This window comes from Talpa occidentalis, unplaced genomic scaffold (assembly GCF_014898055.3).
Source record: "Talpa occidentalis isolate TD23 unplaced genomic scaffold, MPIMG_talOcc4v2.1 talOcc4.7, whole genome shotgun sequence".
NCBI classification, from domain to species: Eukaryota; Metazoa; Chordata; class Mammalia; order Eulipotyphla; family Talpidae; genus Talpa; species Talpa occidentalis.
Genome location: NW_023605083.1, coordinates 8,476,926 through 8,502,951, shown reverse-complemented (window position 1 = coordinate 8,502,951; position 26,026 = coordinate 8,476,926). Strand labels below are relative to the sequence as shown.

General features: G+C 44.2%; 1 protein-coding gene across 6 annotated transcripts in view; it reads right to left on the bottom strand.

The window, feature by feature from the left end:
• The window catches only part of DENND1A (DENN domain containing 1A), a 445,274-nt gene that overhangs the window by 134,836 nt on the left and 284,412 nt on the right, over nucleotides 1-26,026 (bottom strand). For all 6 annotated transcript variants that reach the window (XM_054689761.1, XM_054689763.1, XM_054689766.1 and 3 more), the window contains exon 12: nucleotides 22,086-22,187. In XM_054689761.1, the coding sequence (XP_054545736.1) occupies nucleotides 22,086-22,187 (102 nt within the window). The remainder of the gene's footprint in view (nucleotides 1-22,085; nucleotides 22,188-26,026) is intronic.

The window sequence follows — 26,026 nt, the reverse complement described above, 5'->3', positions numbered from 1 at the left end:
TATTCACCAGTTGATGGACATATGGGTTGTTTCTACCTTTTGGCTATCATGAAGATACCGCCACAAACATTTATGTACAAACTTTTACATGGAGAGAGCAGAGATTCTGGGTAATAGACTCTGTTGCCAGATCCTGTATGACAAAGATAAACTGAAAGGACACCAAAATTCACAGAGCACACTGCTTAGCACAAAACAAAGCGATCAATAAGTGTTTATGAGTAAAATTGCGTGCCAGATAATAAAATTCAATGATGGACCATTGGTATAATCTGGTTCCCACATTCCTACTGCCAGTTACCACAGGCACAACAAGAAGTGACAGATGACTCAGCTCCTCTTCTAGGATGTCCTCTTGGGTTTTAGATTGGTGAAATGGAGAAGTGCTACTCGGATAACATATATTCGATGATGTTCACACAACTAAGAAATCTGTTAATGTCTCATTTTCCTGAGTGAACCCCTGTAGTTAAGCTATGCACGATTGTACGGGGGGAAATCCCGTGCTGTTGCTAAAGCAGTAGGCCACATGCTCAGTTAACAGAGTGCAGGTAGGCCTGCCGTCCTTCTCTGAGAAGTCAGATGTGAGAACTATCAGCGAGAGGTGGCTGCTCCAGCTCCGTCAAAGGTGGATCAGGAAAGATGATTTTCCTGGTGCAGCAGCTAGAAGTCCATCTCATGCCCTGAGTGTAAGTAACCAGCTTAGGTCAACTCCCCTGTCCTGGGGCACATGAGCCCCAGTGCTACTGTGGGGAGAACCTGGGAGGAGCGATGCAGGCCACTCAGCAACTGGCAGACTGCCGGGAACTTCCAACTTGAAATAGCTGATAAAAAAACACGTGCCACTAAGATGTTAAAAATATTGCCCACTCCCCACCCACTAAATGATAAAACACCTGCCCCTTCCAGGGCTGGGGTAGCATTTCCGTCCTTTGAAAGGGTGCTGCTTCTTCTGGGGCCACCTGTGCAGCAGATTATTCCTCACTTAACCTTCCCTGGCCTTTCCCTTTCATTCCAGAGGTGTTTAATTACCTTGGATTCACAAGCTGCACTTCAGGTGAGCCTCTCCTAATGGCCTCATTACCATTTTACACAAAGAAGTAGTTGCTGATTGTAACTGAGCAAATACGAGTGTGAGCTGCCCGCTTCAGCTGGTCTGACATCAGCCAAGTGGTCCTGGGCGCTTGGTGCCCCTGGGTCCACTTAGGCCCAGGCTTCTGAAGCCCTCTCCTCACCCTGTAATGGGAGCAGCTTTTGTCAGCACTTCAAACTTTGAAACTTCAAGTACAAGCGCACCTGATAACCAGTGGTAGCATTTTGTCTTTTAAATAAAGTCAAGGGGACAAAAGCTAAGGTTTCAATAACCCACAGTCACATCTGAAGCTGAACTTGCCCTGAGTGCTGTGGGGGGTGCTGTCAGGTCATTAACACAGGGGTTCATTAGGCATAATTTGGGGGGGGGGGTTGTAAATGCCGATGAGGATGGCTTCCTCAAATCAGGCATCACAGGGGGAGGACTGAAACAAGGGGCGGGAGGACAAGAGTGAACCCATCAGCTTCTCCATCCTCCCCCTGCCTCCTCCCCCATCTTGGTCTGGCAGCATCATCCCAACATCTCCTGGGATGCTAGATCTATCTGCATGGCTCAGCTCTGCTCTCCCTCGCTGGTCCAAGTCGGTGGAATGGTTTCCCACACTGGCTCCCCAAAGCCATCCTCATGATCCCGGAAATACACCTCCCCTGCCCTACCCTCACCATCAACACCTTCAGAAAAACATCCCCACCCCTCAGGGGGCTGCGAGGCTTCCCACCGGCCTCACTTCCTCTGCCCCAAGGCAGAGGGTGACACTTGGGGTGTCACACTTGGACTGCTCCTGAGTGGCCATGCACACACATGTTCTATCCTAGTCCACACACGTGCAGATAACGCAGACAGAACTGTCCATCTCTCCCTGACCTGTTTACAAAATTCTATCCACTTTTTGAAAGACCACCCAGTGGTCTGCCAGTGGGGCTGCCAGTGGGGCTACTTAGTCATCCTCACAATGAAGTTCCGTATGGATGTTAAAAAGAATGTGGCAGTACTTTAAGAACTGACATGAAAAGATGCCCACAGAATACTCCAAATGGGAGGAAAACGAAGTTGCAGAGCAAGATGTGGGGCATGAATCATTTGACAATTCTCTAGATAGAGGGATGGATGGATGTTTTTATTTACCATACACAATCTAATACGCCATCTACATGGCATGCTTATCTCATGTACTTTTTGATTGTTTTGATGTACCTTTATGAAAAAGCATGTTACTTCTATAATAATGAATTTTAATGAAGTTAAACATGGCCTTGGGTTAAGGGAAAGAGAGAACCCAGGCATCCCCTCAGCTGCGAAGCCTTTCCTGACTGGTGAGATGGGTTAATGATGCCCTGGCTGCGCCCCTGGACCGTGGGTGACTCCTCAGTGAGTACAGTGTCCACCACCTTTCCTGCTGGACTGTGAGTCCCCAGAAGGCCCAGCAGCCAGGGCAGGGCTTAGCCCAGCATTGTCATGCAGAAAATATGGAATATCCGAGTAAGTATTTCAACGAGAAGGTATTTTCCTATCAGGAAAGGCATTTCCAGTGGCTGAGCCTCTGTGCCTGGAGTCTAAGATGACATCTTTCTGAGATATTAGAAGGAACTGAGAGTTAGAAGGAACTGGTCTTGGTTGGGAAGGACTGGGGGAGAAGCTTCTACTCATTTGTTCCCCTTCTGCAGAAGTTGATCACCCAGATTCAGATGCAACCAAAATTGCAAGGAAAACAAACCTCCCGACGTTGAATAAGTTAAAAGAGTAGACAGTCTTATACCACACTGCAAAGTCGACTTGTCCAATAGCAAACGCAGCATTCCACTCCCTGCCCCGCCCCCCCACCCCCTGCTCCTGCTCTGCCTCCTCACTGCAGGTTCTGGGTTCCACTTGCTCTCAGGCAGTGAGGATGGAGCTAGAATCGCCAAAGCTCAAGCTGAAGCCTGGAAACCTGGGTCCCTACTTTCCTAGCCATTCTGAGTTTCAGTTCACTGTGCCTGCAACACACATACATTGTGAGGATTAAGAGACAATGGCTGTAAAATGGGTAATGGATGTCGCGCGCTGCCTAGTCTTTCATTATTAGTTCACATTTCATCTTTTCCCTGAGTGACTGCAACAGTCTTTCAACTGGTGGCTCTTCCACTGTCTTCTTCCAGGTCCGATTCATCCTTTGCATTGAATATTCTTTCTGAAACAAGAGGCTGAATCATATTACTCAACTCTGAATTTTCAGTGGCTCCATACTGTTCACAGAGTCCAAATCCCTTAGCACAGTATTCATTGTCTGCTCTGGGGTTGGCTGAGTTCCTTTTCCAATGTTTTCTTAGTTTCAGAGGCTGCAAACCCATCCCTGAGGCTGGAGAACACCTTATACCCTTCCCCAACAAAACCTATCCAAAAAATAAGCAAATGAAAAATCCTTTTTGGCTTGTTGTGTCATCCTCTGTCAGATGCCTCTTTCTCAGGGCATGTGAGCTGGTCATTGAGTTGATGCCTGATATGTGCAGGCGCTGTCCTGGGGACAGAGCTGCGTATGCCCCAGGTTCTGCTCCAGAGCAGCCACACAAGGGCTTAGGGCTACTTCAAAAGGGGCTCTCAGACTGTAGATGCCATTACCCTGCAGTTCAGCCTCACACAAAGTCAGTAGGTCACACACCTTCCTCCCCTTCCAACTCACGTCGCCCTCAACAAGAACAGGTTTATTTCTTCACACTTGGGGTCATCTTCAGGTGGAGAAGGGTAGCGTTTCATTCATCGTCCACCGAGATGACAAACCTACCCCACCTCTTTCCATCAGCTCTGGCACCTTAACATCTTTTAGCAGCCACCCCATTGCTCTGAGGAGACTGAGGCCCAAGTCTGACTTACAAGGTCCTGAGAGATTTGGCTCTAGCTTCTTTCAGGTGTCAGCTCCTGCCTCTTCTCTGGGACTTCAGCCACATCCTCCCAGCTCTCATCACAATGGCCTCCCTCGTACCCCAAGGGGGAGGCCAACCCTGTGTCCGGGATGTTCTTGCCCACCGTGCCCCTCTGCCCTGTGTAATCAGACTTGGCTCAAATTATCACTTGTGCTGTCCAATGTGGTAGTGGCCATGGAGCACTTAAAAAATGTGGCTAATCTGACTGAAGAACTGCATTCAAATGTTACTTATCTTATTAAGTTTAACAGTCCTGTGTGGGCAGTGACTAATATATTGGACAACCCCGGGCCTCATCCTTAGGATGTCCAGTTCTTACTCCAACTCAGGGCCAGGCTAAGGTTTCCCCATTTAACACTCACAACGGCCCTTTCCTCTAGAGATACACAGCGATGTAAAATTGGCGCCCCCTGCAAGAATTCAATAAATGTTCCTCTGTGAGAGTGAACAGCAGGTTCCACGCTATCCCCAGAATGGGAACATCACCTTGAGTGGATAAACAGTTCTACATGTCTGACTCACGTTGGCCTCTGCAGGGGGCCCACTGCTCCTCCTACCCCCAGATGCAATCACACTGCTCAGCATCAGGGATAGAATTAGAAGATTGTTTGTGTATTTATTTGGACAAATCAGATGTCCAGCAGCAGCTGAGAGGGAGCAGTAGGGTCACACTCCTAAAAAAATAGTCTTTGAGGACTAGGGCACATTGATTCTTCCTTTCCTTAATAAAGCAGACATGAGGCTTAGTTATGAGCTCTCCTGGGGAATGCGTGGGTCTGGAGAGGAGCCACACAGACATTGGCTGTCTCTGCTACCTTCACACTGGCCATGAAAATATGACGGTGTGTTTACCTATGCGCCAGTCAGTGCTGGCTTCAACTTGGAGCAAAAAGTCTTGAAATATAAAGGCAATTCCAGCCTATTCTCTTTTCCAGTAACAGCTTCTCGGAAAAGAGGAACTAGTATTTGCTAAGCATACTACTAGGTTCCAAATGCCAGGGCAGGTGCTTACTTACCCAGCATGGCATTAAATTTCAGAACTGGGCTACCAGGCACGGTTACCCCCATTCTCCAGATGAGGAAGGTGAGACTCAGCTCCATGTACACAGCAAGTACAACATGAGGGACAGAGGTCAAAGTCAAACCCAAGTCTGGCTTACACCAAAGCTGGTGCTATTCTGTTAGTGTGTACCACTGCCAGGGTTTCTTAGACCAGCAGATTAGATCTGTCCATACTGGTTTATTTCCACCCGCTTAATCTAGCTCCATTACTGCTTCCTTTCATTCCCTGCTTTTCTGTTTCTTTCTTAGAACATGGTTGTACCTTGACCTCAGTTGGCTTTAATTGCTTCTTCTGCATCCCATTTTCCCCTGAAAGATTCTGGTTCTCCATGGGGGTGTGGGGGCTTGTTAGTTACTCGCAGCTCTAAGCTGGAGCCGGTTCTGACCCTAGGGGCCCAGGTCTCTGCTACCCCCCCAGCTTCTAACATCTCGTGGGCTGAGCATAAGTCAGAAAGTTAGAGGCAAGCATTACAATTCTAAGCAGCAGCTTTTTGTTAGACAAAAGGATCAATTTTCATTATGTGAATGACTACTTCACTATCTGTTATAATGGCTTTGTTGAGCATCCCAAGAACTAACAAGTGCTAAGGATGACATTTTTGGAGGAAAAAAAGAACAATTTTAGATTAAAAAAAAAACCCTGTTCCACTGTCTGCCAGATAAAGCTCAGGAGGAGTCTCACACACGCCAGTCCTCCAACCCCTCCCCAGATGCTTAATCCCAGCACCTCTGCATCTTAAACCGAAATCCACAGTGGCAAAGACTTTTGCATTTTCTATCTACTTGTAAACCTCACCTTCCTACAAACACTTTTTTTTTGCCAGAGGAAGTGGAGTTGTCTTTGTTTTCCCTATAAAACAATTTAGCTTTAACACACTACCTCCCCCCACCCAGACACACCACACACACACGCGCGCGCACACACACACACAAGACAAATGAAAATCCTGCCCAAGCTAAGGGAAGCTATGAGATCTGAGCTCAAAGTAAATGTGTATTTATATTACTAGGTGGTCATTCAATAAAAAGATTATTTCTAACCAAATATGTGCATGCATGTATGCCTATATATGTATGTATCCTGAGAATTATTTTCAAAGAAGGGTTTTCTCCCCCATACTTCTGGCAGTTTCGGTTTAAAGGTCAGATTTAAACTATCACCATGTTTCACAATGCAATCTGTGCAGTGCCGCGTAATGAAATGGTTCAGTAAAGGTGCTTGTGGAAATTCTTTTAATTAGGTCTAAGGCTTTTCAGTTGTCAACATGAATAAACCAAGAACCATTCTCTTGCAAACACAACGCACAAAATGAAAATGTAAGTTACCTTTGAAAAAAACATAGGCACTAGCAAAAGGAAAGTTATGTTTTTTACACTGTATCTTCCATCAATTAAAAAAAAAAAAAACCAACATCTTTAAACAACAAAATGGGCCGCAAATCAAAAAGAAAGGGGTCGCTCTAATTTTAATGAACCAGGACATGAATGTCTGGTTCTAATGAAAGACATTTGGAGGAAAAGTAAAGTTAATCATAACTAAAAATGTTTATCAAGAGACCAGTGAGTTTCTTCATGAGCAAAAGCCACCCCCTTCCATTTAACTAGAATTAATTCTACTGATCAGCAGTATTCTAGTCAGGCACACGAATGTCTCATAATGACTCTTGCAAATTGAACCTTATCTATTAAAAATGCACCAAAATGCACCTTTGCCCTCCGCATCACTAGCTGAGGCCCCAAAGATGAGCCTATCACAGCAGGGACATCATTAAGACTCCTGCTCTTCAAAGCTGTGTTGACAAACTCACCAAGTTAGGTTTTAGCCATCCATTCGAAGCTGAATCTAGGGATTGAAATTTGGGAAGCTTGCTTTGGGGGAACTGGATTGTGTCTGCCTTCAGCTTAGATAGAAAAAGCAAAATGAAATAATGATTCCAATAAATGACCCCAATCACCACCAGGAGTTCAGATTCACATGAATACAAAAGTGCTCCAAAAAGACAGCTGGCTCATATTTGCTGTGGAATGGGTCATAAATCAATATATTGAGTGATCAACCAACAAATGTACTCTAGCAAGCAGGTTAATTTGATCTAGGTTCAGACAGACCTGGGTTCAAATTCTGATTGAGCTACTACTGGCTATTAGTGGGATGCTTTTAGGCAGTTACTCAACCTCTTCATCTATATATAAGGGATAAATTACACACATACACACACACCCCCTTTGCAGGACTGTTATGTACATTAAATGTCAAGACTTTCAAAGCCTCTAGCACAATGCTTGGCACACACTAGGAGCCTAATAGATGGTGACTATTCTTCCACACTAGCCCAAGTCCAAAGCCAAAGCTACTCAAGCCATTATTTTAGCATAAAAAGAATAATGGGCTCACAATTACCATTTTCTAGGGCATCAATTACTGAAATGTCACTCATTATGCTAAGCCTCATGGGTTTATTTAGTGACCCAAACTTGGTGTGTATTTGGGAGTTAATGAAGTGCTTGGTGTTTACAAAGATAAAAGCAGGATTTGTCTCAGCAACAACCCCGGGCTGAATGGATAGAGATTTCTAGGCTTAGGGACACGGTCAGTCAGGATCCAGGGTGGATCCCCTGGGTACATCCACACAGAGTGAGCTATCGCTCTCCCAAGGGGATCTGGGCATCACCACCTCCTCAGGGGAGGAAAAAAACAGGAAGGGGGGGAGCATGTATAATAGATGTGTTTCACAGTGTCCCCGCTGTGATGAACAACTTGATCCACTTACAGTTCCAAACACATGATGCATAAAAGAGCTGACAGAAATTCAATTCTTGCAAAGAAAAGCATCTGCTCTCTAGTGGGAACGGCCAAATATTAAGCAGTTTTAAGGCAGGGCAAAGACCTAGAGGAGCACACTTCATTATCTAGATAGCCAGAGTGAAAAAATGCAGAGGATTACAAACCGACGAAAAAGTAGCCGAGATTCCAAGCATTAATTACCCGGAGTAAAATGATTCAAGTTAAATCTTTGTTACGACAAATATTAAACCCAGCTGTGTTTATGTAGCAGTTGTGAAAAAGAGGGAAAAAAAGAAGCCCATGTACCATATCTGTGAGCTCTGCCAGTTAATTGAATTCGCTGGCAGCACTTCCTCCGCCAGGAGCCAAACATCCTCAAAGATAAAATGTAGCTTTTAAACAGACCTGGGGAAAACGGAATCAAGAAATTTCAACCAATAAAACACAACTCTTTACTGGTATAAAAGTAAAGTAAAATTCAGTAATGAAAGGAAGGAAGTCTCTTAAACATTTACTGCATTCCGAAGCTCGGCGCTGCGCTTTATTGCTGAGGGCTCTTCTGATGTCCCGCAGCGCTGCTGCCCCGGCATCTTTAATGAAGCCCCGTAAACTCTCCTAAAATACTCGATTGTTGACAAATCATATGCACACACTCAGGCCAAGGCCCACTGGCTCACGATGCTCCTTCCCATCCTGCGCGAAATGTACAAGCCACTGTGTGGACACTGTTGAGTGTGGCCCACCGCGGACCAGAGAAGCTGAGACAATTCTTTAAAAACACAAGGGCCAAGAGGGTGGACACTGGCGATAGGTGATGCTAGGAATAACACTAATGCTCTTGTCCCCTTCCCCCGAATGCAACGTCAGTAGACTTGGGGCAAGAGGAAGTGCCATGCAGGTTCTAGGGAACGGAGAGCAAGAAAGGTTGGAGCCAACCTTAGCCTGAGACCCAGGGCAGCATAGATCTATTTTTTTGTATCCAATAGCCCATAATTTATTATTCATTTTTATTGACTTAACATTGGTTTACAAAACTCTGTTTGGTTCAGGGGAAGAGGTTCACATCTCCTCAGATGTGTGTTTCCACAGGATTTTCTGGCTTAATGATCTTGAGTGATTCTTTACTATCCAAAATATAAAGCCCAAACTTGCTTTTATAACAGCAGGCCATTCTCAAACCCTGTCTACTTCTTTGGTCTTCTCTTTTGTCCCTTCCAACTATATACTCTATGTTCCAGCTGAACTAACCTAGTCATCCCTGCCCAAACACATAGTTTTGTCCATATCTCCAGCCTCCATCAGCCCACGCCCGCATCCCAGTGAGCTTGTCTCTCCTTCCCAAGAACAGAGACTGCTTCTTACATGTCTCCGTGTTCCTAGGGTCCAACATCCTGAGCACACATCCAAAAAAACTGGTTGAATGAATAATGAATGTATACTCTCCATTCCTGAACAGAACTTGCTGGTGGATCGAAGCAAAGTTGCAGGTATGAAGTTTAAGTGGGTAAGAGGCCCATCTCTGGCGAACATGCCCAGAGATATAGTTGAGACTGGATTACAAAGAGCCATCTTGGCATATGGACAAGGGGCCATGAAAGGCTTTAGGTTGGGAGGGTAGTCATGCTCTGGAATACGCCTTCATCTATAGTCAGAGAGAGTGGTCTGGGATTGGACATGTGGGGTCATGAGAAGTGGTCCACCTTCCATCAGCTCTTCTGCTAGCAAGCCTGTGACTTCACTGAGAAAGTGGTCCCCATCTTCATCATCTCTGTACCCGCTATTCCCTGTGCAAAGTCTGGCACAGGGTAGGTGTCTAGGAAATGCCTGGTGCTTTTGTTTGTTCTATTTTTTCTAGCTTTAATTGACAAATACAATTGAATATATTTAAAGTGTAATCATTGCGATGATTTGATGCACATATATTATGAAACAGTTACCACAGATAAGCTATTAATATAGCTATCACTCACTTAGTTACCTTTGGTGACTGTGTATGGAGAACACAGATCTGGTCTACTAGCAACTCTCAAGCATGAAATGCAGCACTGACAATGGCTGCCATGCAGCACACCAGAGCCTCAGCACTTAGGTTACAACTGAAAGTTTGCCCTCTTTGGTCAACAGTCCTCACAGAAACATCTGGTGAATGAATAAACATTCTCTCAGAAGACACTACCAACATGGGCATTGGTGCAGCTTACACACAGATTCATTTGGGACACTAGTGTAATCACAGCAGCCTTCTCCTTAGGCAGCTTTTTATTTCCTATTGGATTTCTAAGAACAGGCTTTTTCCAAGGTTTTTCTATCAGTTTAGACATTTCCCAGAAGGACAGATTGCCCAGGTCAGACAGCCCATGAAGTCTGCTCTGGAAGATCTTTGTTTATGGGATCAAAGGCCCTGTTGACTCACAGGTGGGATGGCACAGCAAAGTCTGGGCGGCGGCATCTAGAGTCTGAGAGTTCTAAGCCTTCGGAAAAGCATGGCATGAAGCCGCACTGGCTGGTGAGGCCTTAGCAGTGACTTAGGCCATCTTGGGTCAGGTGTTCTCCCCAACACGCCTACCAAGCAGAGGGCCACCAGCGGAGAGGCAGTGATCCGACTCTGGGCTTGTCAGCATAGGGGCCCTTCTGAACTAATTTTGCCTTTGGACTCCCCAAGGCAACCAATTATGTGGTTAAAGCCCCATTTTGAAACAGACCTGAGTTCACAAGTGACTGTGTGGTCTCCCCTCTCTCCCTCCACCCCACCCCAAAGAATATGAAGAGAAACTACTGTCCTGAAAAATGTTCAATATCACTTCTCTTCAGGGGAATACAAATCAAAACCACTTCATACTGGTGAGACTAGCCCATAAACACAACAACAACAACAACAACAACAAAACAAACCAACAAGCCCAGCAACAACAATGCTGGCAAGCATGTGGGGAAAAATAAGCCCTTGTACACTGTTGGTAGGAATGTGGACTGGTCCAGCCCACAGCATAGGGGTCCCATAGAGAATCATGTGGCGGTTCCTCAAAATATTAAAAATAGATCTGCCATATGACCCAATAATTCCACTCTAGGCTACTCAAAGTACACAAAAGCACTAATTTGAAGGGGTATGTGCACCCCCGTGTTCACTGCGGCACTATTTACAACAGTCAGGTTATGGCTAGGTGTGCAATGACAGGAGTGGATTAAGATGTGGTATATATAAATGATGGAATAGTATTCAACTATGTTTTATGTTGAATACAATAGTATTCAAAATGAACTCTTGATGCTTGGGACAAATGGATGGAACTGAAAGGGATTATGTTAACTGGAATTAAGTCAAGGAGAAAGACAAATACCTGTAGCGTCAGTGAACATAAACGATACTATTTGGCCAGGTGTCTTTTTCCACTTAGAAGTATTTACTGGAAAAAGAAAACCTTAAAAGTATTACTTTGTTGGGGCCTTCTTGGTGACGCAAGGGGGTTGAGCACCACATTATGAAGCAATCTGCAGCCTCTGCAGCACGAGTTTGATTCCTGGCCGGCCAGGGAGCTACCCACATGGCGCAAGAGACACTTCCTGTCTCGCCCGCTGCTCCCCTCAGCACTGTATTTCAGTCAGTCTGCCTGTTCTGTTCCCCACTCTGTCTCTGGTGAACCCTCTCATCCCCCGCATCTCTGGCCTGTACCCCAGCTCTTGTATGTATAAATAAATAAATCTTAAAAAAAAGTATTACTGTGTCAAAGGGATTTTAATATCCTACTCAATATATCATCATATGAGAAAAACCTGTGTTAAAATAGCACTAATCAAGTTAGAAAAAGCACAAAGTAAAAGATAGGAGAGAATAAGCAGCGGGTAAAGGTACCTGATATTATATGTGCAGACACAAAAACCTACAAAAGCAAGGCAAGAGAATATCAAGAAAAGCCCATCTGAGTCTTGGGAAATCTCGTCCCCTGGTGACAAAGTGCAGTATGCCTATGTTGCTGGGAGTTTTGATGACTTGGGTTCTTTTTACCAAGCTTTTTAAAAGTCCTACAAACTATTCATTAGTTAAGCAGCTGACATTCAAAGCTCTGAGGGAACAAGAAGTGTTCTTTAAATTTTAGGAGGGAAACAGCAGAAGAGTGTTTGGTTAAATGGCTGCAGAGGGAGGAAACGTGCTTCTGTTCTCTGCATCCAGGTGAACTTGAGATAAACATGAAGTCCGTAAACAGGCCACTGGCCCAACAGGAGATGGGCTATTCTCGCCATATTCCTCCTCCAAACCCACCACTAGGAACAACAGGATATTGTCAGTGAAAATACATTTGCAAGTTTAATGGAATCCCCATGAAATACAACAGCATTAACCTTGCCGAGCTCATTTTTTTTAAAGGTAGAAAAACTGAGCTAAGAGTATAATATTTGAGACACTATTGTCAAGGTCCTAGTAGCCAACCAGCGCCACCCTGCCCAAAGTTAACTTTTGACCCATGTTCAGAAGTCAGGTGAAAAATCACATAATTCAGTGGAAATCAAACATGGCTCAGTAGTGGATTCTCCTTTTAAAATTAATTTTCAAGGCCTCTTCCTTTTAAAAATTAATTTTAAGCTGTAACTTAAGAGCAAATAGAATGTATACATTTAAAAAGTATAGTTTGATGAGTTTTGACAAGTGGACACAGCTGTGTAACTACCATAACAATCGAGGACCAGAATGTTTCCTTGGCCTCTGAATGTTCCTCAGTGCCCTCTCCAGTATGTTCCTATCTTGTCCTTCCCAGCTCAAGGCAACCACTGATATGCTTTCATCCACTGCAGACTACATCTCTCGCTTCTAGAATTTTATGTAAGTGAGATCATGGAGCAGATTCTCTTAGGTCTGACTTCTTTGGCTCAGTGTAATATACTTAAGATTCATCCACGCTGTCTTGTGCATTACATGTTACAATGGAATACTGTCTCCATAATAAAAAATAGGGATCTAACACATTGTTAATCCATCTGCCAGTTGATGGACATTAAGATTGTTTCCAGGTATTGTTTATTATGAATAAAGCTGCTGTAACATTCATGCACAAATCTGTTTAGGTGTATAATTTCATGTCTCTTGCATAAATACCTAGAAGTGGGTTTATATGGTAGGTATATGCTTAAGTTCATAGAAAACTGCCAACTGTTTTCCAAAGTGGTTGCACCTTTTTAGATTCCTATCACCAGTGGTGGAGAGTTCCATATAATTCTTACCAACACCTGGACTTGTCGGTCTTTAAAGAACATGTTAAAGTCAGGTTTATTGAGGTATCTTGTAAATAGACTATAATTTAATGCTTTTAGTTTACCACTAAAAATTCTGCAAGATGCATTTAGACATGTGTAAAGGCAGGACTGGCCACGGTGCAGGTTTTCTGATCCCATGCAGACTGGGTAAAGGAGGAGTCAGAGTCCTCAGTGGGTTTTTGCAGGTCTTTTATTGGGGTTCACCAGGCATATGGCAGGCAGGGGTGCTGGCTGGGGGGCTGGCAGGCCTCCCAGCCCCCAGCAAATCTTCACTCTATCTGGGCTCTCTGGCGTTCTCTGCCTCTGCTTCAGGCTTCTTTTCTTTCGGCTTTACTGCTGCTGCTGCTGCTACTACTGGCGTCCCCGTGACGCTGCCCTTAAAAAGCACAGTCTTAACTCAGCTGAATCCCATCTACCTATGCCCACACCCTATTCCAGGTGCCTGCCATCAGGCATGCATTCAGGACAAGGATCCATCATCTATCCTGATGGCGGAAGGGCAGAAAAGCCTGATATTTTCTTTACCCTACAACATGTAACCACCAAAGTGTAGAGCAATTTAATCATCTGCAAATTTCCCCTCTGCCCCTTTAAAGTCAATTACTCCTCCCACCCCCACTCAGGACAATCTGATTTCTATCTCTATCATTTTGCCTATTCCAGAATGTCATCTACATGGATTCTTTCACTTCCCAAACGTGAGATTCATCTATTTTGTTGGATAAATCAGAAGTTTCTTTTTTTATTACTAAGTAGTCCTTCATTTTATGGGGTACACTATTTGTTCATATGGTCACCAACTGAAGGTCATCTGGTTTCATGATTGGAGATCATGAACACAGCTGATTGTGTGTCTGTGTGAACATAAGTTTTGAGTTTCTTGGGCAATGACCCAGAGGTGGGATGGCTTGGTCATACAGAAAACATGTTTAAGATGTATGAGAAATATGCACCTTCTTCTAGATTCAGCCACACCAGTGGGTCTAGAGTGGCACACTCACTGTGGGACTGATCTGCGCCTTCAATGGAGCTCCCTTTCACGTATTTGTTGGTGATTGGAATATCCTGTCAAGTCTTTGGCTTACTTTGTCACTAGGTTGTCTTATTATTGAGCTTAAGGGTCCTTTATTCTAGATAAAAGCCCTTTCTTCAGGTATAACTGTTGAGAATTTTCTCTTGGTCTGTGGCTTGCCTCTTTACGTTTTAATGAAGAGGATCAGTTTCTACCATTTATCAGGTTCAATTTTTGGCTTTTTTCATTTATGATGTGTGCTTTTTGCAGCTTACCTCATGGCTAGCCCATGAAGATTTTTTTTCCTATTCATATCATAGTTTTTGCTTCTAGGTTTAGCTGTCTAACCTACTTTGAACTAATATTTGCATCAGGTAAAAGTGAAATTCACTTTTCCCCCTGTGGCTATCCAGTTATCTTTTGGCATTTGCTAAAAAACCCAAAAAACTATCATTCCTTTATTGAATTATGAAAGCATACTTGTTGAAAATTGTCCAACCTGGGTCTGCTTCTGAACTATTTATTTTGTTTTTTTGAACAATATGTCTACCTATATTTATGACAACTTTATAGAAAGTCTTGAAAGTAGGTAATATAAGTCCTACAACTTTTTTCTTTTTCAGCATTGTTTTGGCTATTCTAGATCTTTCGCATATTCATATACATTTTAGAATAGCACTCAATTTTTTTAAAAGCCATCTGGCATTTGGGTTGGAATTATATTGAATCTATAGATCAATTTAGGTAAAATTAACATCTTAAAAATATTGAGTCTTCTAATCCAAAATATGGAATATCTTTTCATTTGTTTAGGTCTTTTAAGTTTTTTTTTCTCAGAAATGTTTTATAGCTTTCAAGTATAAGTATACAAATCTTGCACATATTTTGTTAAATTTATGCCTAAGTATTTTATGTTTTGTATGTATGCTATTTTAAATGGCACTTTCAAAAATTTTACTTTTCAATTGCTCATTACTAGTATATAGAACTACATTTCCTATTTGCATGCTGACCTTATCCTGCACCCTTGCTAAATTCATTTATGAGACGCCTTAGAATTTTCCAGATATATGATCATGTTGTCTAAATAAAGCCAAGTTTTTCTTCCATCTTTCTAATTGTGAGGGCTTCTCTTTCTTCTCCTTGTCTTGGTGAACTTGTTAGGCCCTTCAATACAGTGCTGAGTAGAAATGGGAGGAGCAGACACCCTTTTTCTGGCTCTCATTCTCAGGGGAGGGGGAAGCATGCAGTCTTTCACTATTAAGTATAATGTTAGTTGTAGGTTTTTCCTAGATGCTCATTATCACCTAGTTTGTTAAGAGTTTTTATCATGAACAGGTGTTGAATCATTCCTAAAATACTATTTTTTGGCATATGTTTTGATCTAGTTTTCCTTTTTAGTCTGTTGATAGGGTAAATTACATGGACTGATTGATTTTCAAATATTTAGTCAATCTGTATTCACATGATATGATGTACTAACCTAATATTTTGTTAAAGATTTTTTTATATTATATTTATGAAGTATATGAGTTTTCTTGTAAATTCTTTGTTTGATTTTCATGTCAGGGTAATTCTGATCTTATAAAAGGTGGGAAGTGTTCCTTTAGTCTCTATTTTGCAAAAAAGTGAGTGTAAGATTGTATTAGTCTTCTTTAAAGGCATGATAGAATTAGTGAGTGAAGTTATCTGGGTCTGGAGTTTTCTTTGTGGAATAGTTCAGATTTTTTAAAAATAGAAACAGTGCTTTTTTTCTGTTCTTTCATCTTGGGTCACTTTCTGTGGTTTGGATATTTTAAGGAATTTGTTTAATCTGTCAAAATTATAGGCATAAAGTTGTTCATACTACTCTCTTCCTTTTTTCCTTTCTTTTTATTTTTTTTAAAAGATTTATTTATTTATTATTTATTTATGCAAGCACTAGGTACAATCAGAAGCGCGGGAGGGTGAAAGAATTCACCAGAGCCAGAGCGGGGAGCAGAGCAGGCAGAAGGACCGAAGCACACTGCTGAGGGGAGCAGCGGGTGGCAGGAGAGGTCTGCGCGCCATGTGGCACCCTCCTCCGGTGGCCGGGGAGCAGCCGGGGATCGAACCGGTGCTGCAGAGGCTGCGGGCAGCTTCGCAACCCAGCGCTCAACCGCTGCGCCACTGGGGAGGCCCTCTTTTTAAAAATATACTTTTTATTTTGAAATATTTTCAGATTTGGAGAAAAGTTACAAAGATGGTAACAAGAATGCCCATATACTCCTCAGTCAGCCTCAGTCTCCCTTAATAATATTATATTATTACATATAATAATAATAACTTCATGGTACATATATCAAAACTAAGAAACCAACATTAGTACATCATTATGAACTAAACACCAAACTTTACTGTGATGTCATCAGTTTTACCAGTAGTCCCTTTTCCTGTGCCAGAATATATCTAGAATTGCGCACTGCCTTTAGTTGTCATGTCTCCTTGGCCTCCTCTGCTCTGTGACAGTTCCTCAGCCTTTCCTATGTTTTTTGTGACCTTGACAGTTTTGAGAAGTACAGGTCAGGTTATTTTGCAGACTGTCCCTCAACATGGGCTTATCTGAATTTTCTGTCATAGTTTGGCTAGGCTTTTGAATGAATACCACAGATGTGCTATATCCTTCTTGCCACATCACATCAGGGCCACGTGATGTCCACAGGCCAGCGCTGGTGATGTTAAACTCAATCATTTGGTTAGGGGAGTGCCTGTCATCACTCAAGTTACTTTTTCCCTTTCATACTCCATATTTTGAAAGTAAGTCACTAAGTTCTCTCTCTCTCTCTCTCTGTGTGTGTGTGTGTGTGTATTAAGCTCCTTCTTCTAGAGTGGACCATATCTTCAGATGGGATGAGGAATTCATCTGTAAGAAAGACTTCTCTTCTACTTACTCTCTTTCTATTAGGGTTTGCATGTTATATATTTCCCATTCATTTTACTTTTAATCTATCTGACTATGTTTAAAGTGGAATTTTTATAGACAGTAGACATTGATGTCTTGCTTTTTTATATAATCATCTTATATAAATCATAATTTGAGTATTTAGATCATGCAAGTTTAATGTAATAATCAGCATAGTTGATGGTAATCAATATTACCTTACGAAATTTTTTACTTCTCCATCTGTGGTTGCTTCCTTTATTCTCCCACTCCACCCCCACCCCCCACCCCGACAACATTTTTGCTATCCAATATCGGGTCATTAGCTATGTACCTCTGTCCTACTATTTTTTCCTGGGTGGCTTCTTTAAATGTTTAAAACACACACCTCTCACTTTTGAGTCCCCCTTCTATTAATATTACACCAGTTTACCTATAATTTAAGGACCTTACCACAGACTTACTTCCATTCTCTGCCACAGCCTCACCTTCGCACTGTAGCTATCATGCATTTTAGTTCTACTGTTACAATGAATAATACATTAGTTATTAGTGTTAGTTTTACTTATGTGCTTAATTACCTTTTGTAGAGATTTAAAATGTGAAAAGTCGTCTCTTCATTTCCCCATGCTTACTATTTCTGGCCCACTTTTCTCCCTTACTGTCCAAGTATCTCTACAGAATCATTTCTTCCATCTGAAGAACTTCCTTTAACATTTCTTGTATCACAGATCTATTGACAATGACTTCTCTCATTTATTTGTCTGAAAAGTCTGAATTTTGCCTTCATTGTGAAGGACATTTTCAATGGATATAGAATTCTTGTTGACAGAATTTTTCTTCATTACTTTAATATCATTCTATTTCCGGGCTTATGTTGTTGCTTACAAGAAGTCTTCTGTCATTACTCCATTCCTTTATAAAAATATGCTCATTCTCTAGCTCATTTTCAGCTTTTGTTTTACTGGTTTTGAGTAATTATCATGATGTGCCTTTGTGTAGCTTTGTTTGAGTCCATTACTTATGCTTGAGGTTCAATGAGCTTCCTGGAATGAATTTATCATTTTCACCAAAATTGGAAAAAAGTTGGTTATAATCTCTTTAAATATTTTCTTTTGTCTTTCCTCATCTTCTTTGACTTCTAGGACTCCAGTTACATGTATGTTAGTCCTCTTGATATGGTGCTATAGGTAATTCAGGTTCTGTTTAACCTTTTGGTTTTTTAAAATTTCTTTTATATTATACATACAAGAGCTGGGGTGTAGGCCAGAGGTCAGGGGGTGGGGGTGAGAGGATTCACCAGAGACAGAGTGAGAAGCAGAATAGGCAGATCTAGTGAAATACACTGCTGAGGGGAGCAGCAGGTGAGACAGGAGAGGTCTGCTGTGCGATGTTGGTCAGCTCCCTGGCTGGGGCTTGAACCCTTGTTGCAGTGGTTTGTAGTTTGAACTCTTGTTGTAGTTTGACAGTGCTGAGACTTAATCCCTTGCACCACCAGGGAGGCCCCTCTGTTTAACCTTTGCCAGTCTTCTGCCTTTCCCTGATTTAGAGTGGAAAGTCTTTATTGCTATGTCTTCAATTTCACTGATCTTTTATGTTGTGGTATCTAGTGCCCTCTTAATTCTGTCAGTGAATTTTTACCTTTAGATATTTCCTTTCATTCTCTGTATGTCTTCCATTTCTCTCCTTATTTAATCTTCCTTTAAATTCACAAGCATATTTCCAATATCAATCTTAATATCAATCTTAATATCAATCTTAAGGATGTTTTCTGCTAATTCATCACATATGTCATTTCTGAGTATGTTTTCACTGACTCATTTTTCTCTTGGTTATGGGTTACACATTTCCTGATTCTCAACCTGTCTGGTACCTTTTTGATAGAATGCTAGATGCTGTCACTGTTACATTATTGAATGTTGGATTTTGTTGTCTTCCTTTAAAGAGAGTTGAAGTTTCTTTTGACAGTCAGTTAAATTGCTTGCATATTAGATTATTCTTGATAACTTTTTTTTTAAAAAGAAAGTAGATCTGTTTCAAACTTTTCATTGAATTTTAATAAGTGCAGATAAAAGCACACATAGCAATTATATAGAGCTTGAACTCTTCTGCCATGTAACCAACACACTCAGATAACAAATCTACCAAGGCATGGCCTCCAGGGGTCTCTAGGGATCATCCTGAGTGATCAGTAAAATCTCTTTACTCTAGCTGGGCAGAGCTTGAGGGAGCTCTGAGAATGTTCTGTCTTAAAGCTCCCCATCGGCAGTTTCACCATTCATGTGGGCGGGTCAGGCTCCAGCAGATTGTCAAGAGGACCTGATTCAGATTTCTGGAGCTCTTTTGCTGGGTAGCCCTCTTCTGTCTGGTATTTTGAGCCACAACTTCAAACCACCTCTTCTTCAAACTCCAATCTCTAACCCCTCAACTCTGCAAGGCTGTGGGGCTTTTTGGAGCTCCTCCTTCTGACTCCATGGTTCAGAAGATGCCTCAAGGCAGAAAGTGGCTATTGTAGACCTCACCTCACTTGCTTCCTTTGTTTTAGGAATCAGAGGCATGCCCCTGCCTGTTGTCCAATTCATCTAGAGTTGTTAATGGTGTTTTTAGTTTTAGTTGTTAATGGCGGTAGAGTAAGTCTATTTCTAATTACTCTATCATGGCTAGATACAGAACAAAGGCCCCTTTCAATGCATTTTCCAGCATAGAAGCCATGTCTTGCAAGATTTCATCTACTAAAATAACCCAATCCATATGTCCCTTCCATCTATCTATTCAGTGGCTGCCTCATCCCTGGGAAACAAAGATGAATAAAACTTGATTTCTGCCCTCAAAGAACTCACAATTAAAAGGAAAAGTCAGAAATGTATAGTAAATTATACTGTTGAGTGACAAGTTGAATTATACAAGCAACACAAAGGGCTGGCTGTGAAAATATAGAGAAAGATATGGCTAAATCTACTTGGAGAGGTCAGGGAAGATTTCTACAGCTCAATGTTTAGAATAAGTCTTGACGATGAGTGAAAGTTTGACAGATGAGTTAGGACATATCATAGAAAACTCTGTATGCAAGATATAACATAAAACAGCACACACACTTAGAACTACTAATAGTTCCAAACACCTACAATATAGGATCCAAATGAGGGAGAGGAGAGAGTTAAAGCTGTGGAAAAAAAAGGGGAGGAAGATCCCCTCATGAAGGAGGGTCTTGAATACCATGTTAATCATCATTTGAGTCAGTAATCTATCATCATTACCATCTGTAGTGCTCACAGGATATATGTCTTACATACATTACATACGTCACTTTTAACACAACAACATTATGAGGAAATGAAGACTTAGAGGGCTTAAGAAATTTTGCACAAGATCACACATCTAGTGAGTGAAGAAACTGGGATTTATACACAGCTCTGACTCCAAAGTCAACAAAGGGAACTGGCCATCAAGCCAAAGGCAGTGGGAAGCTGTGGAAGGATTTATAAGTTTTTTTTAAAATTTTATTTATTGATGGAATAGTTTTGAGGAGGAGGGAAACACAGCTAGTGTTCTATTTTAGAAAGGCCACTCTGGTGCATGAGAAGGGCTAGAAGGAAGAGGCTAAAGAATCAGTTCAGAGGCTGCTGGTGATAGTGCAGGACAGATACAAGAGCTTGGGCTAGGTGGTGTTTGGGAGCGATGGAGAAGAGGGTTGAGAAAAGTTCGAGAAGCAGAAGTGCTTGATAAACCAGCAGCCATGGCTGAGGAGACACTGTGAGCACAAGTGTGGCCATGCTGACACACTGCAAGTGCCTGGTCCTGCACCAGGGACACACAGATGCATAGGGCATGGCTTTGCCCCTCAACAACTGGACAGCTTAGCAAATTTTACAGATTCAAGTCTATGAAGTCCTTTGACACAACAAGCACCTCAGGGACCACATGTAGGCCCCGTTACACCTTTGGTATGTTTGATGAGTCTACAGCTGGAAGCCACAGCTACAGAATATTCTCCAGCCTGCTACAAACCAGCATGCAATCGGAGGTCATGTTTGTGTAGGTCAAGACTGCTAGGCTGGGAGGGAACTGTCCTCCAAGCCAGCCTGCAACTGTTGACAACTTTATTAGGAACAAGTAGGTACCATTTACTGAGCACTGCGACATGCAAGCACTGTGCCAAGCATCTGAAACCTTGTGGCGAGCCACTTACCTGCTAACGGCAAACTCTCCAGGGCAGGACTCCTGGCAGCAATGGAGCAGCAGGGCCACTGTCATGACACATCCCCAGTGACGACAGCCACAGAAGCCCGGCCCCACACCTGCTTGTGTGGCCAGGAACATTCGCTCCTTCCCATCCGAGAGTCAGAATGATTTTACTGCCCATAGCTCTCCCAGCAGGAAGAAGCACGGAGGTCAGCCCAGAAACATCAAAAACATATTTTCCTGGGAACCCCAATCCTCCTCACTTGCAGGATGATGGGGGGAGGGTTGGGTCAACTTTGCACAGTCACCAAGAGGCAGCCATGAGTGGCAACGTGGGACAGGTATGTGGTCAGAGGTCAGGGTGGTGAATGTGGCAGCCAGTTGCTTTGGGCTAAACAGAGCCTGATTCTGCCTCGACCTGGAGTAGCAGAGAGAGGGTTAGGGGATGTGCAGCCCCACTCAAGCCTGACAGCTGAGAGCCTGCCAGGCAGGCAAAGGATAGCATTCGACCACTGTCCAGGAGAAGTGACGGAGGTTCATGTGCCACATCTGGAATCCCTCCTGCCAACCTTCTGGGGGTCACTCGGGGAACCTGCCCTGCAATCTGGACATGACAGCATGATAGGATGGTGAGACCTCCAGGTTCCCACGGAAGAAAGTGCCATCTAGACCGGGGACAACTTCACAGTGTTTCAAATGAATGTTATAAAGGCAGAATAGGAATTAAAAAGTGAAGCACCTCCCAACTGGCTTCACTGAGACAGATTTCAGAGAGGGCAGAGCCACATATTGTGGTTCATCGGCTGCAGGAAATCCAGAATGTGTCCCTGCTCCGCTGCACTCCCCAGAGCCACCCTCATGTCCACAGCAAGAGCACAGGAGTCAGCCTCAAGCTCATTACCTACCACGTCATTGGGGAGGCTCTGGAGGTCATCGAAGGGGGTTTCCAGAGTGTTGGTGTCCACGTTAAGGATCACGACATCGTCCAGGGCCATGTTTCTGACTTTCTGAAAGTACAAGAAATCCAGAGAAAATCACCAGAGCCCCACAAGCACAAACATCCCTCTGGTCTTCTCCGGGAAACAAGGAAGGGCAGTGAGTCTTACCCAGACTCACTCTGTTGTGGCCCATGCTGGTGGTTTCCCCTGGTTAGACCTCGCTCTGGGATCCTGGTCAGGGAGACCAGGCTTCACAGTGCTCCGTGGGTCCTGCCTTTCTGGCGACTGTACGGCCAGAGGCAGGCCTTCTGGAGCCAGTACAGCGGTGCCACTTCCCACCAGTGCGTGTTCTCTTTGTGAATGGAGGTCTGTGGATGTATTTTGAAGACGCCACTATTGTACACGCAATACTATAGTGTAAACATGACTTTCAAATGTCCCGGGAAATAAAAAAATTCACTCCATTGCTTTATTGAGTTACTCGCTTTATTTTGGGGCTGACAAAATACTGCAGATGCTACTGCATCTGCACAGTCATCCCTAAGCCCCCGGAGTGGAAACAGTTTTACAGAGACTGAGTTGACATGCCCAAGCCACACACTAGCATCTTTAGAGTCTGACATTATCTTTCCTATATTTTCCAACTTTAAAAAATAGCGGCTGAGGTCTAAAGCTTGCACCCCAGGGATTCTGATACACACCTAGGCTTTTAGGAATCCCTCCCCTATCACAGACAGAAGGCTATCTCCCATCTCACTTTTGGATCTTTCTATTCTCAGATATAGAATGTGGGGTATGGCCTGAGGTCCGCACGTTAACATTTCCCTTAAATAATAATTAGGAAGGTCACATTCTCAACATGGTTCTACTTCACAGGAATCCAGTGTGTGTGCAATGGCTCCGGCTCTGGCCACCAGCTGTAATTCGACGGTACAGTCACAAAAAGGGCAGGGAGACTTGTGCCTACGAGGTGTTCATGTCTGGTGAGGAGGAAAGGATGGAGTACGATATGGAGAAAAGAAGTCTACCGTCTGGAAGCAGCTCCCCACAGTCTGCAGAAGCACAAGCTTGTGTGTGGCCTGGGTCTGAAATTTTTAAGCACGCTGCTGACCCCGGATGGAGTTCAGCTCCATTTTTCTCTGGCTGAGCCACCACACCCCATGCCACTCAAGCCTCCCACCCCATCATATATCAAAGCCAGTTCCTTTGGAGTCTACAGCTTCTGAACAGTTGTCTTCATTGCATCCTTTCCTGATTAAGTAGAAAGACGATTTGTTGACAAAACTGGGACACTTGGGGTGTGAAAGAGAACATGCTCTATGCAGTGACAGGCCTAAAATGGGGTACATGGTCACCTTATCTATAAAGGGTCCATTCATTGTTAGTCACAGTCTGAGCTACTGCATGATGGCAGGTGTGCATTGCCCAAGGTGCTGGACCAGCCCGGCTGGGGCTGAAATCTGCCAAGCTGTGTGCTTGCTGAGTGGCACCAGGCAGGAGAGGGGAAGGAGAAGATGCACTTTTCCAATTCACGCAAGAGCACTGTACAGTGACGGAGCTGGACATCCAGGGGAGGTGCTAAAACCTACGTTTACTGAGGCTCCATAAATGGGCAGCAATTGCAACGCATTAGAAGCCTACTAGTGCTTGCTCTGTGCTTTTTAAAAAAAATTATTTCCTTTGATTCTTATCAAACCGTGCAAAATGCACATATTACCCTCACCTTCTATTACCTGAGGGAAACGAGGCTCAGAGAAGTGAGGGAAGGGGCAGAGATAACACAGCACTGGCTGCCTCTACAGACCAGGGTCTTTGTGGGGCACATCAGCCTCCTTGTTAGACATAGTCAGTGGGGCCCTTGAGGCAACTTAGGCAAAAGAAATTGCCAGCTGGTAGGATAAGAGCTGCCCCAAGTCCTGTTTGAACAAGCAGACTAAATCATGGGCTGGTGAGCCCCGTCCAAACAATTTGGTCCACCACACTGACCAGAAGACGCCATGCTAGAGAAAAAGCCCTCGATCCTGCCTGATTCTCACACTTTCCTAGAGGGAGAGGCTGAGTCTAGGAGCATAGTTGGAATGAGGCCAATAGCCCCACTCTGAACAAGCTATGAGCTCTCTCCTCTGCCCTGCCTTGTGGACCTACCCCTTAAATATCGCCTCCTGGGCCCCCCTGGTGGCACAGGGGTTAAGTCTCAGCATTATCAAACTATTCGCAGCCACTGTAGCACCAGTTCGATCCCCAGCCAGGGAGCTGACCCACACGGCGCAGCAGACCTCTCCTGTCTCACCCACTGCTCCCCTCAGCAGTGTATTTCAGTAGATCTGCTATTCTGCTCCCCACTCTGTCTCTGGTGAGTCCTCTCATACATACCCCCCACCTCTGGCCTACACCCCAGTTCTTGTATGCATAAAAAAAGGAATCTTTAAAAGGGGGAAAATAGATAAATAAACATCTCCTCCTAACTTCCTCCGAGGAGCCAGGTTAAGTTCTTTCTGGCACTGCTTGCCTTGTGTGTGAGTCTCCAGCAAAGTCTTGCAAAGGACCCATTCTTTTGAGCCAGGATCTGTAACTACCCTTGTCACTCCAAGTCCCAGCACCTCCTTTCCTGCCTGCCTCCGGGATTGGGGTATGGGCTGCCAATGTGCTGGCAGGAAGTTACAACAGGCGCTCGGGCAACCGTCTTGTCACTGTGTCACACTTTGGGGCTCACACGGCACTTTCACACGGGGGTTTTCATTTTCAAGCAGGGAGACGGAGGTGAAGTCTCACCAGTCCCATTTTAGAGGAGCAACAGCAGTGCAGAGAGAAGAGGCAGTCTGCCCAAGGTGATGGGGCCATGCTGGCTTTTCCCTTTGTACAACTGAGATGGCATCTGTGACCGCCTGCGCAACTCACTGCCCCGGGCTGCTGTGAGGCCTGGCAGAGACGCGTGTGTGGTGCTGGGCACATGGTCAGACTTTAGCTGAAGTGGCAATGGCTGGGGGAAACATTCCTTTGGCCCCTTCTTGGTACCTGCTGGGCCCTAAAAGTGCTAAGACACTTGTACTGGAAATAGGATCGGAGAAGGGGCATAGAGGGGCTTCACAACTCAGCCGGGGACCCCAGCCCAGGGGACCAAGTTGAGGACCACAACACCCTGGAATCACCCAATTTTGCCTCATCAGACCTTCCAAACAGAAGGGGACAGAGGACCCTACCTCAGGGGCAGAGAGGCCCAACGAGTGGGACGCACTTCTGGACCAGAATTGGTGTTGCTTCTGGTTCCCAGGGGGCCCCCCCTGCAGGACAGACCAGCCTTGTGGGCTCTCCATGGCGGGGCTGGAACAGGCCTTTGATTCTTCCCACTCCTGGCTGGAGGACTTGCCGGTTAAGCTGTGTGGAGTGTTTACTTTTTCAACAATGGCAGCAGACTGAAGAAGAGGAAAAAACCTGGCCCTCTTCTCTGACTCAGCGGGCCAGGGTCCCCTTAGTAACCCAAATGCCCAAGCCCCAGGCTCCAGGCAGGAGCTGGGTCAGCACAGTTTCCTCTCCCAGGACAATGCCGCCCTCCCGGGGGCAAGGCCTCTTCCGAGGGGGCTGGCGTGGACTCAAGGGCCTTCCTGAAGCTCAGAGTTCCCAAGGAAAGAATCGGAGGCCTGCTCGGCCGGATGGTGCCTTATCCCTGAAAGGCTCAAGGACACAAGGGGAATGAAGAAAGGCCAAAAAGAAAAAGAAAAACAATAACAACACCCCATAAAACAGACAACAAAACCAAACAAACAAAAAAGAGCCCCCAACACAATAAAACCCAAACCCACCAAAGCCCCCTCAAGCTGGGAGTGGGGGGAGGTGCAGGTGGAGGAGAGGGCCGGCTCACTCGGGCCTGACCACACTCAGGGGGTCACTGCCTTCTCCGCAGGGAGGGT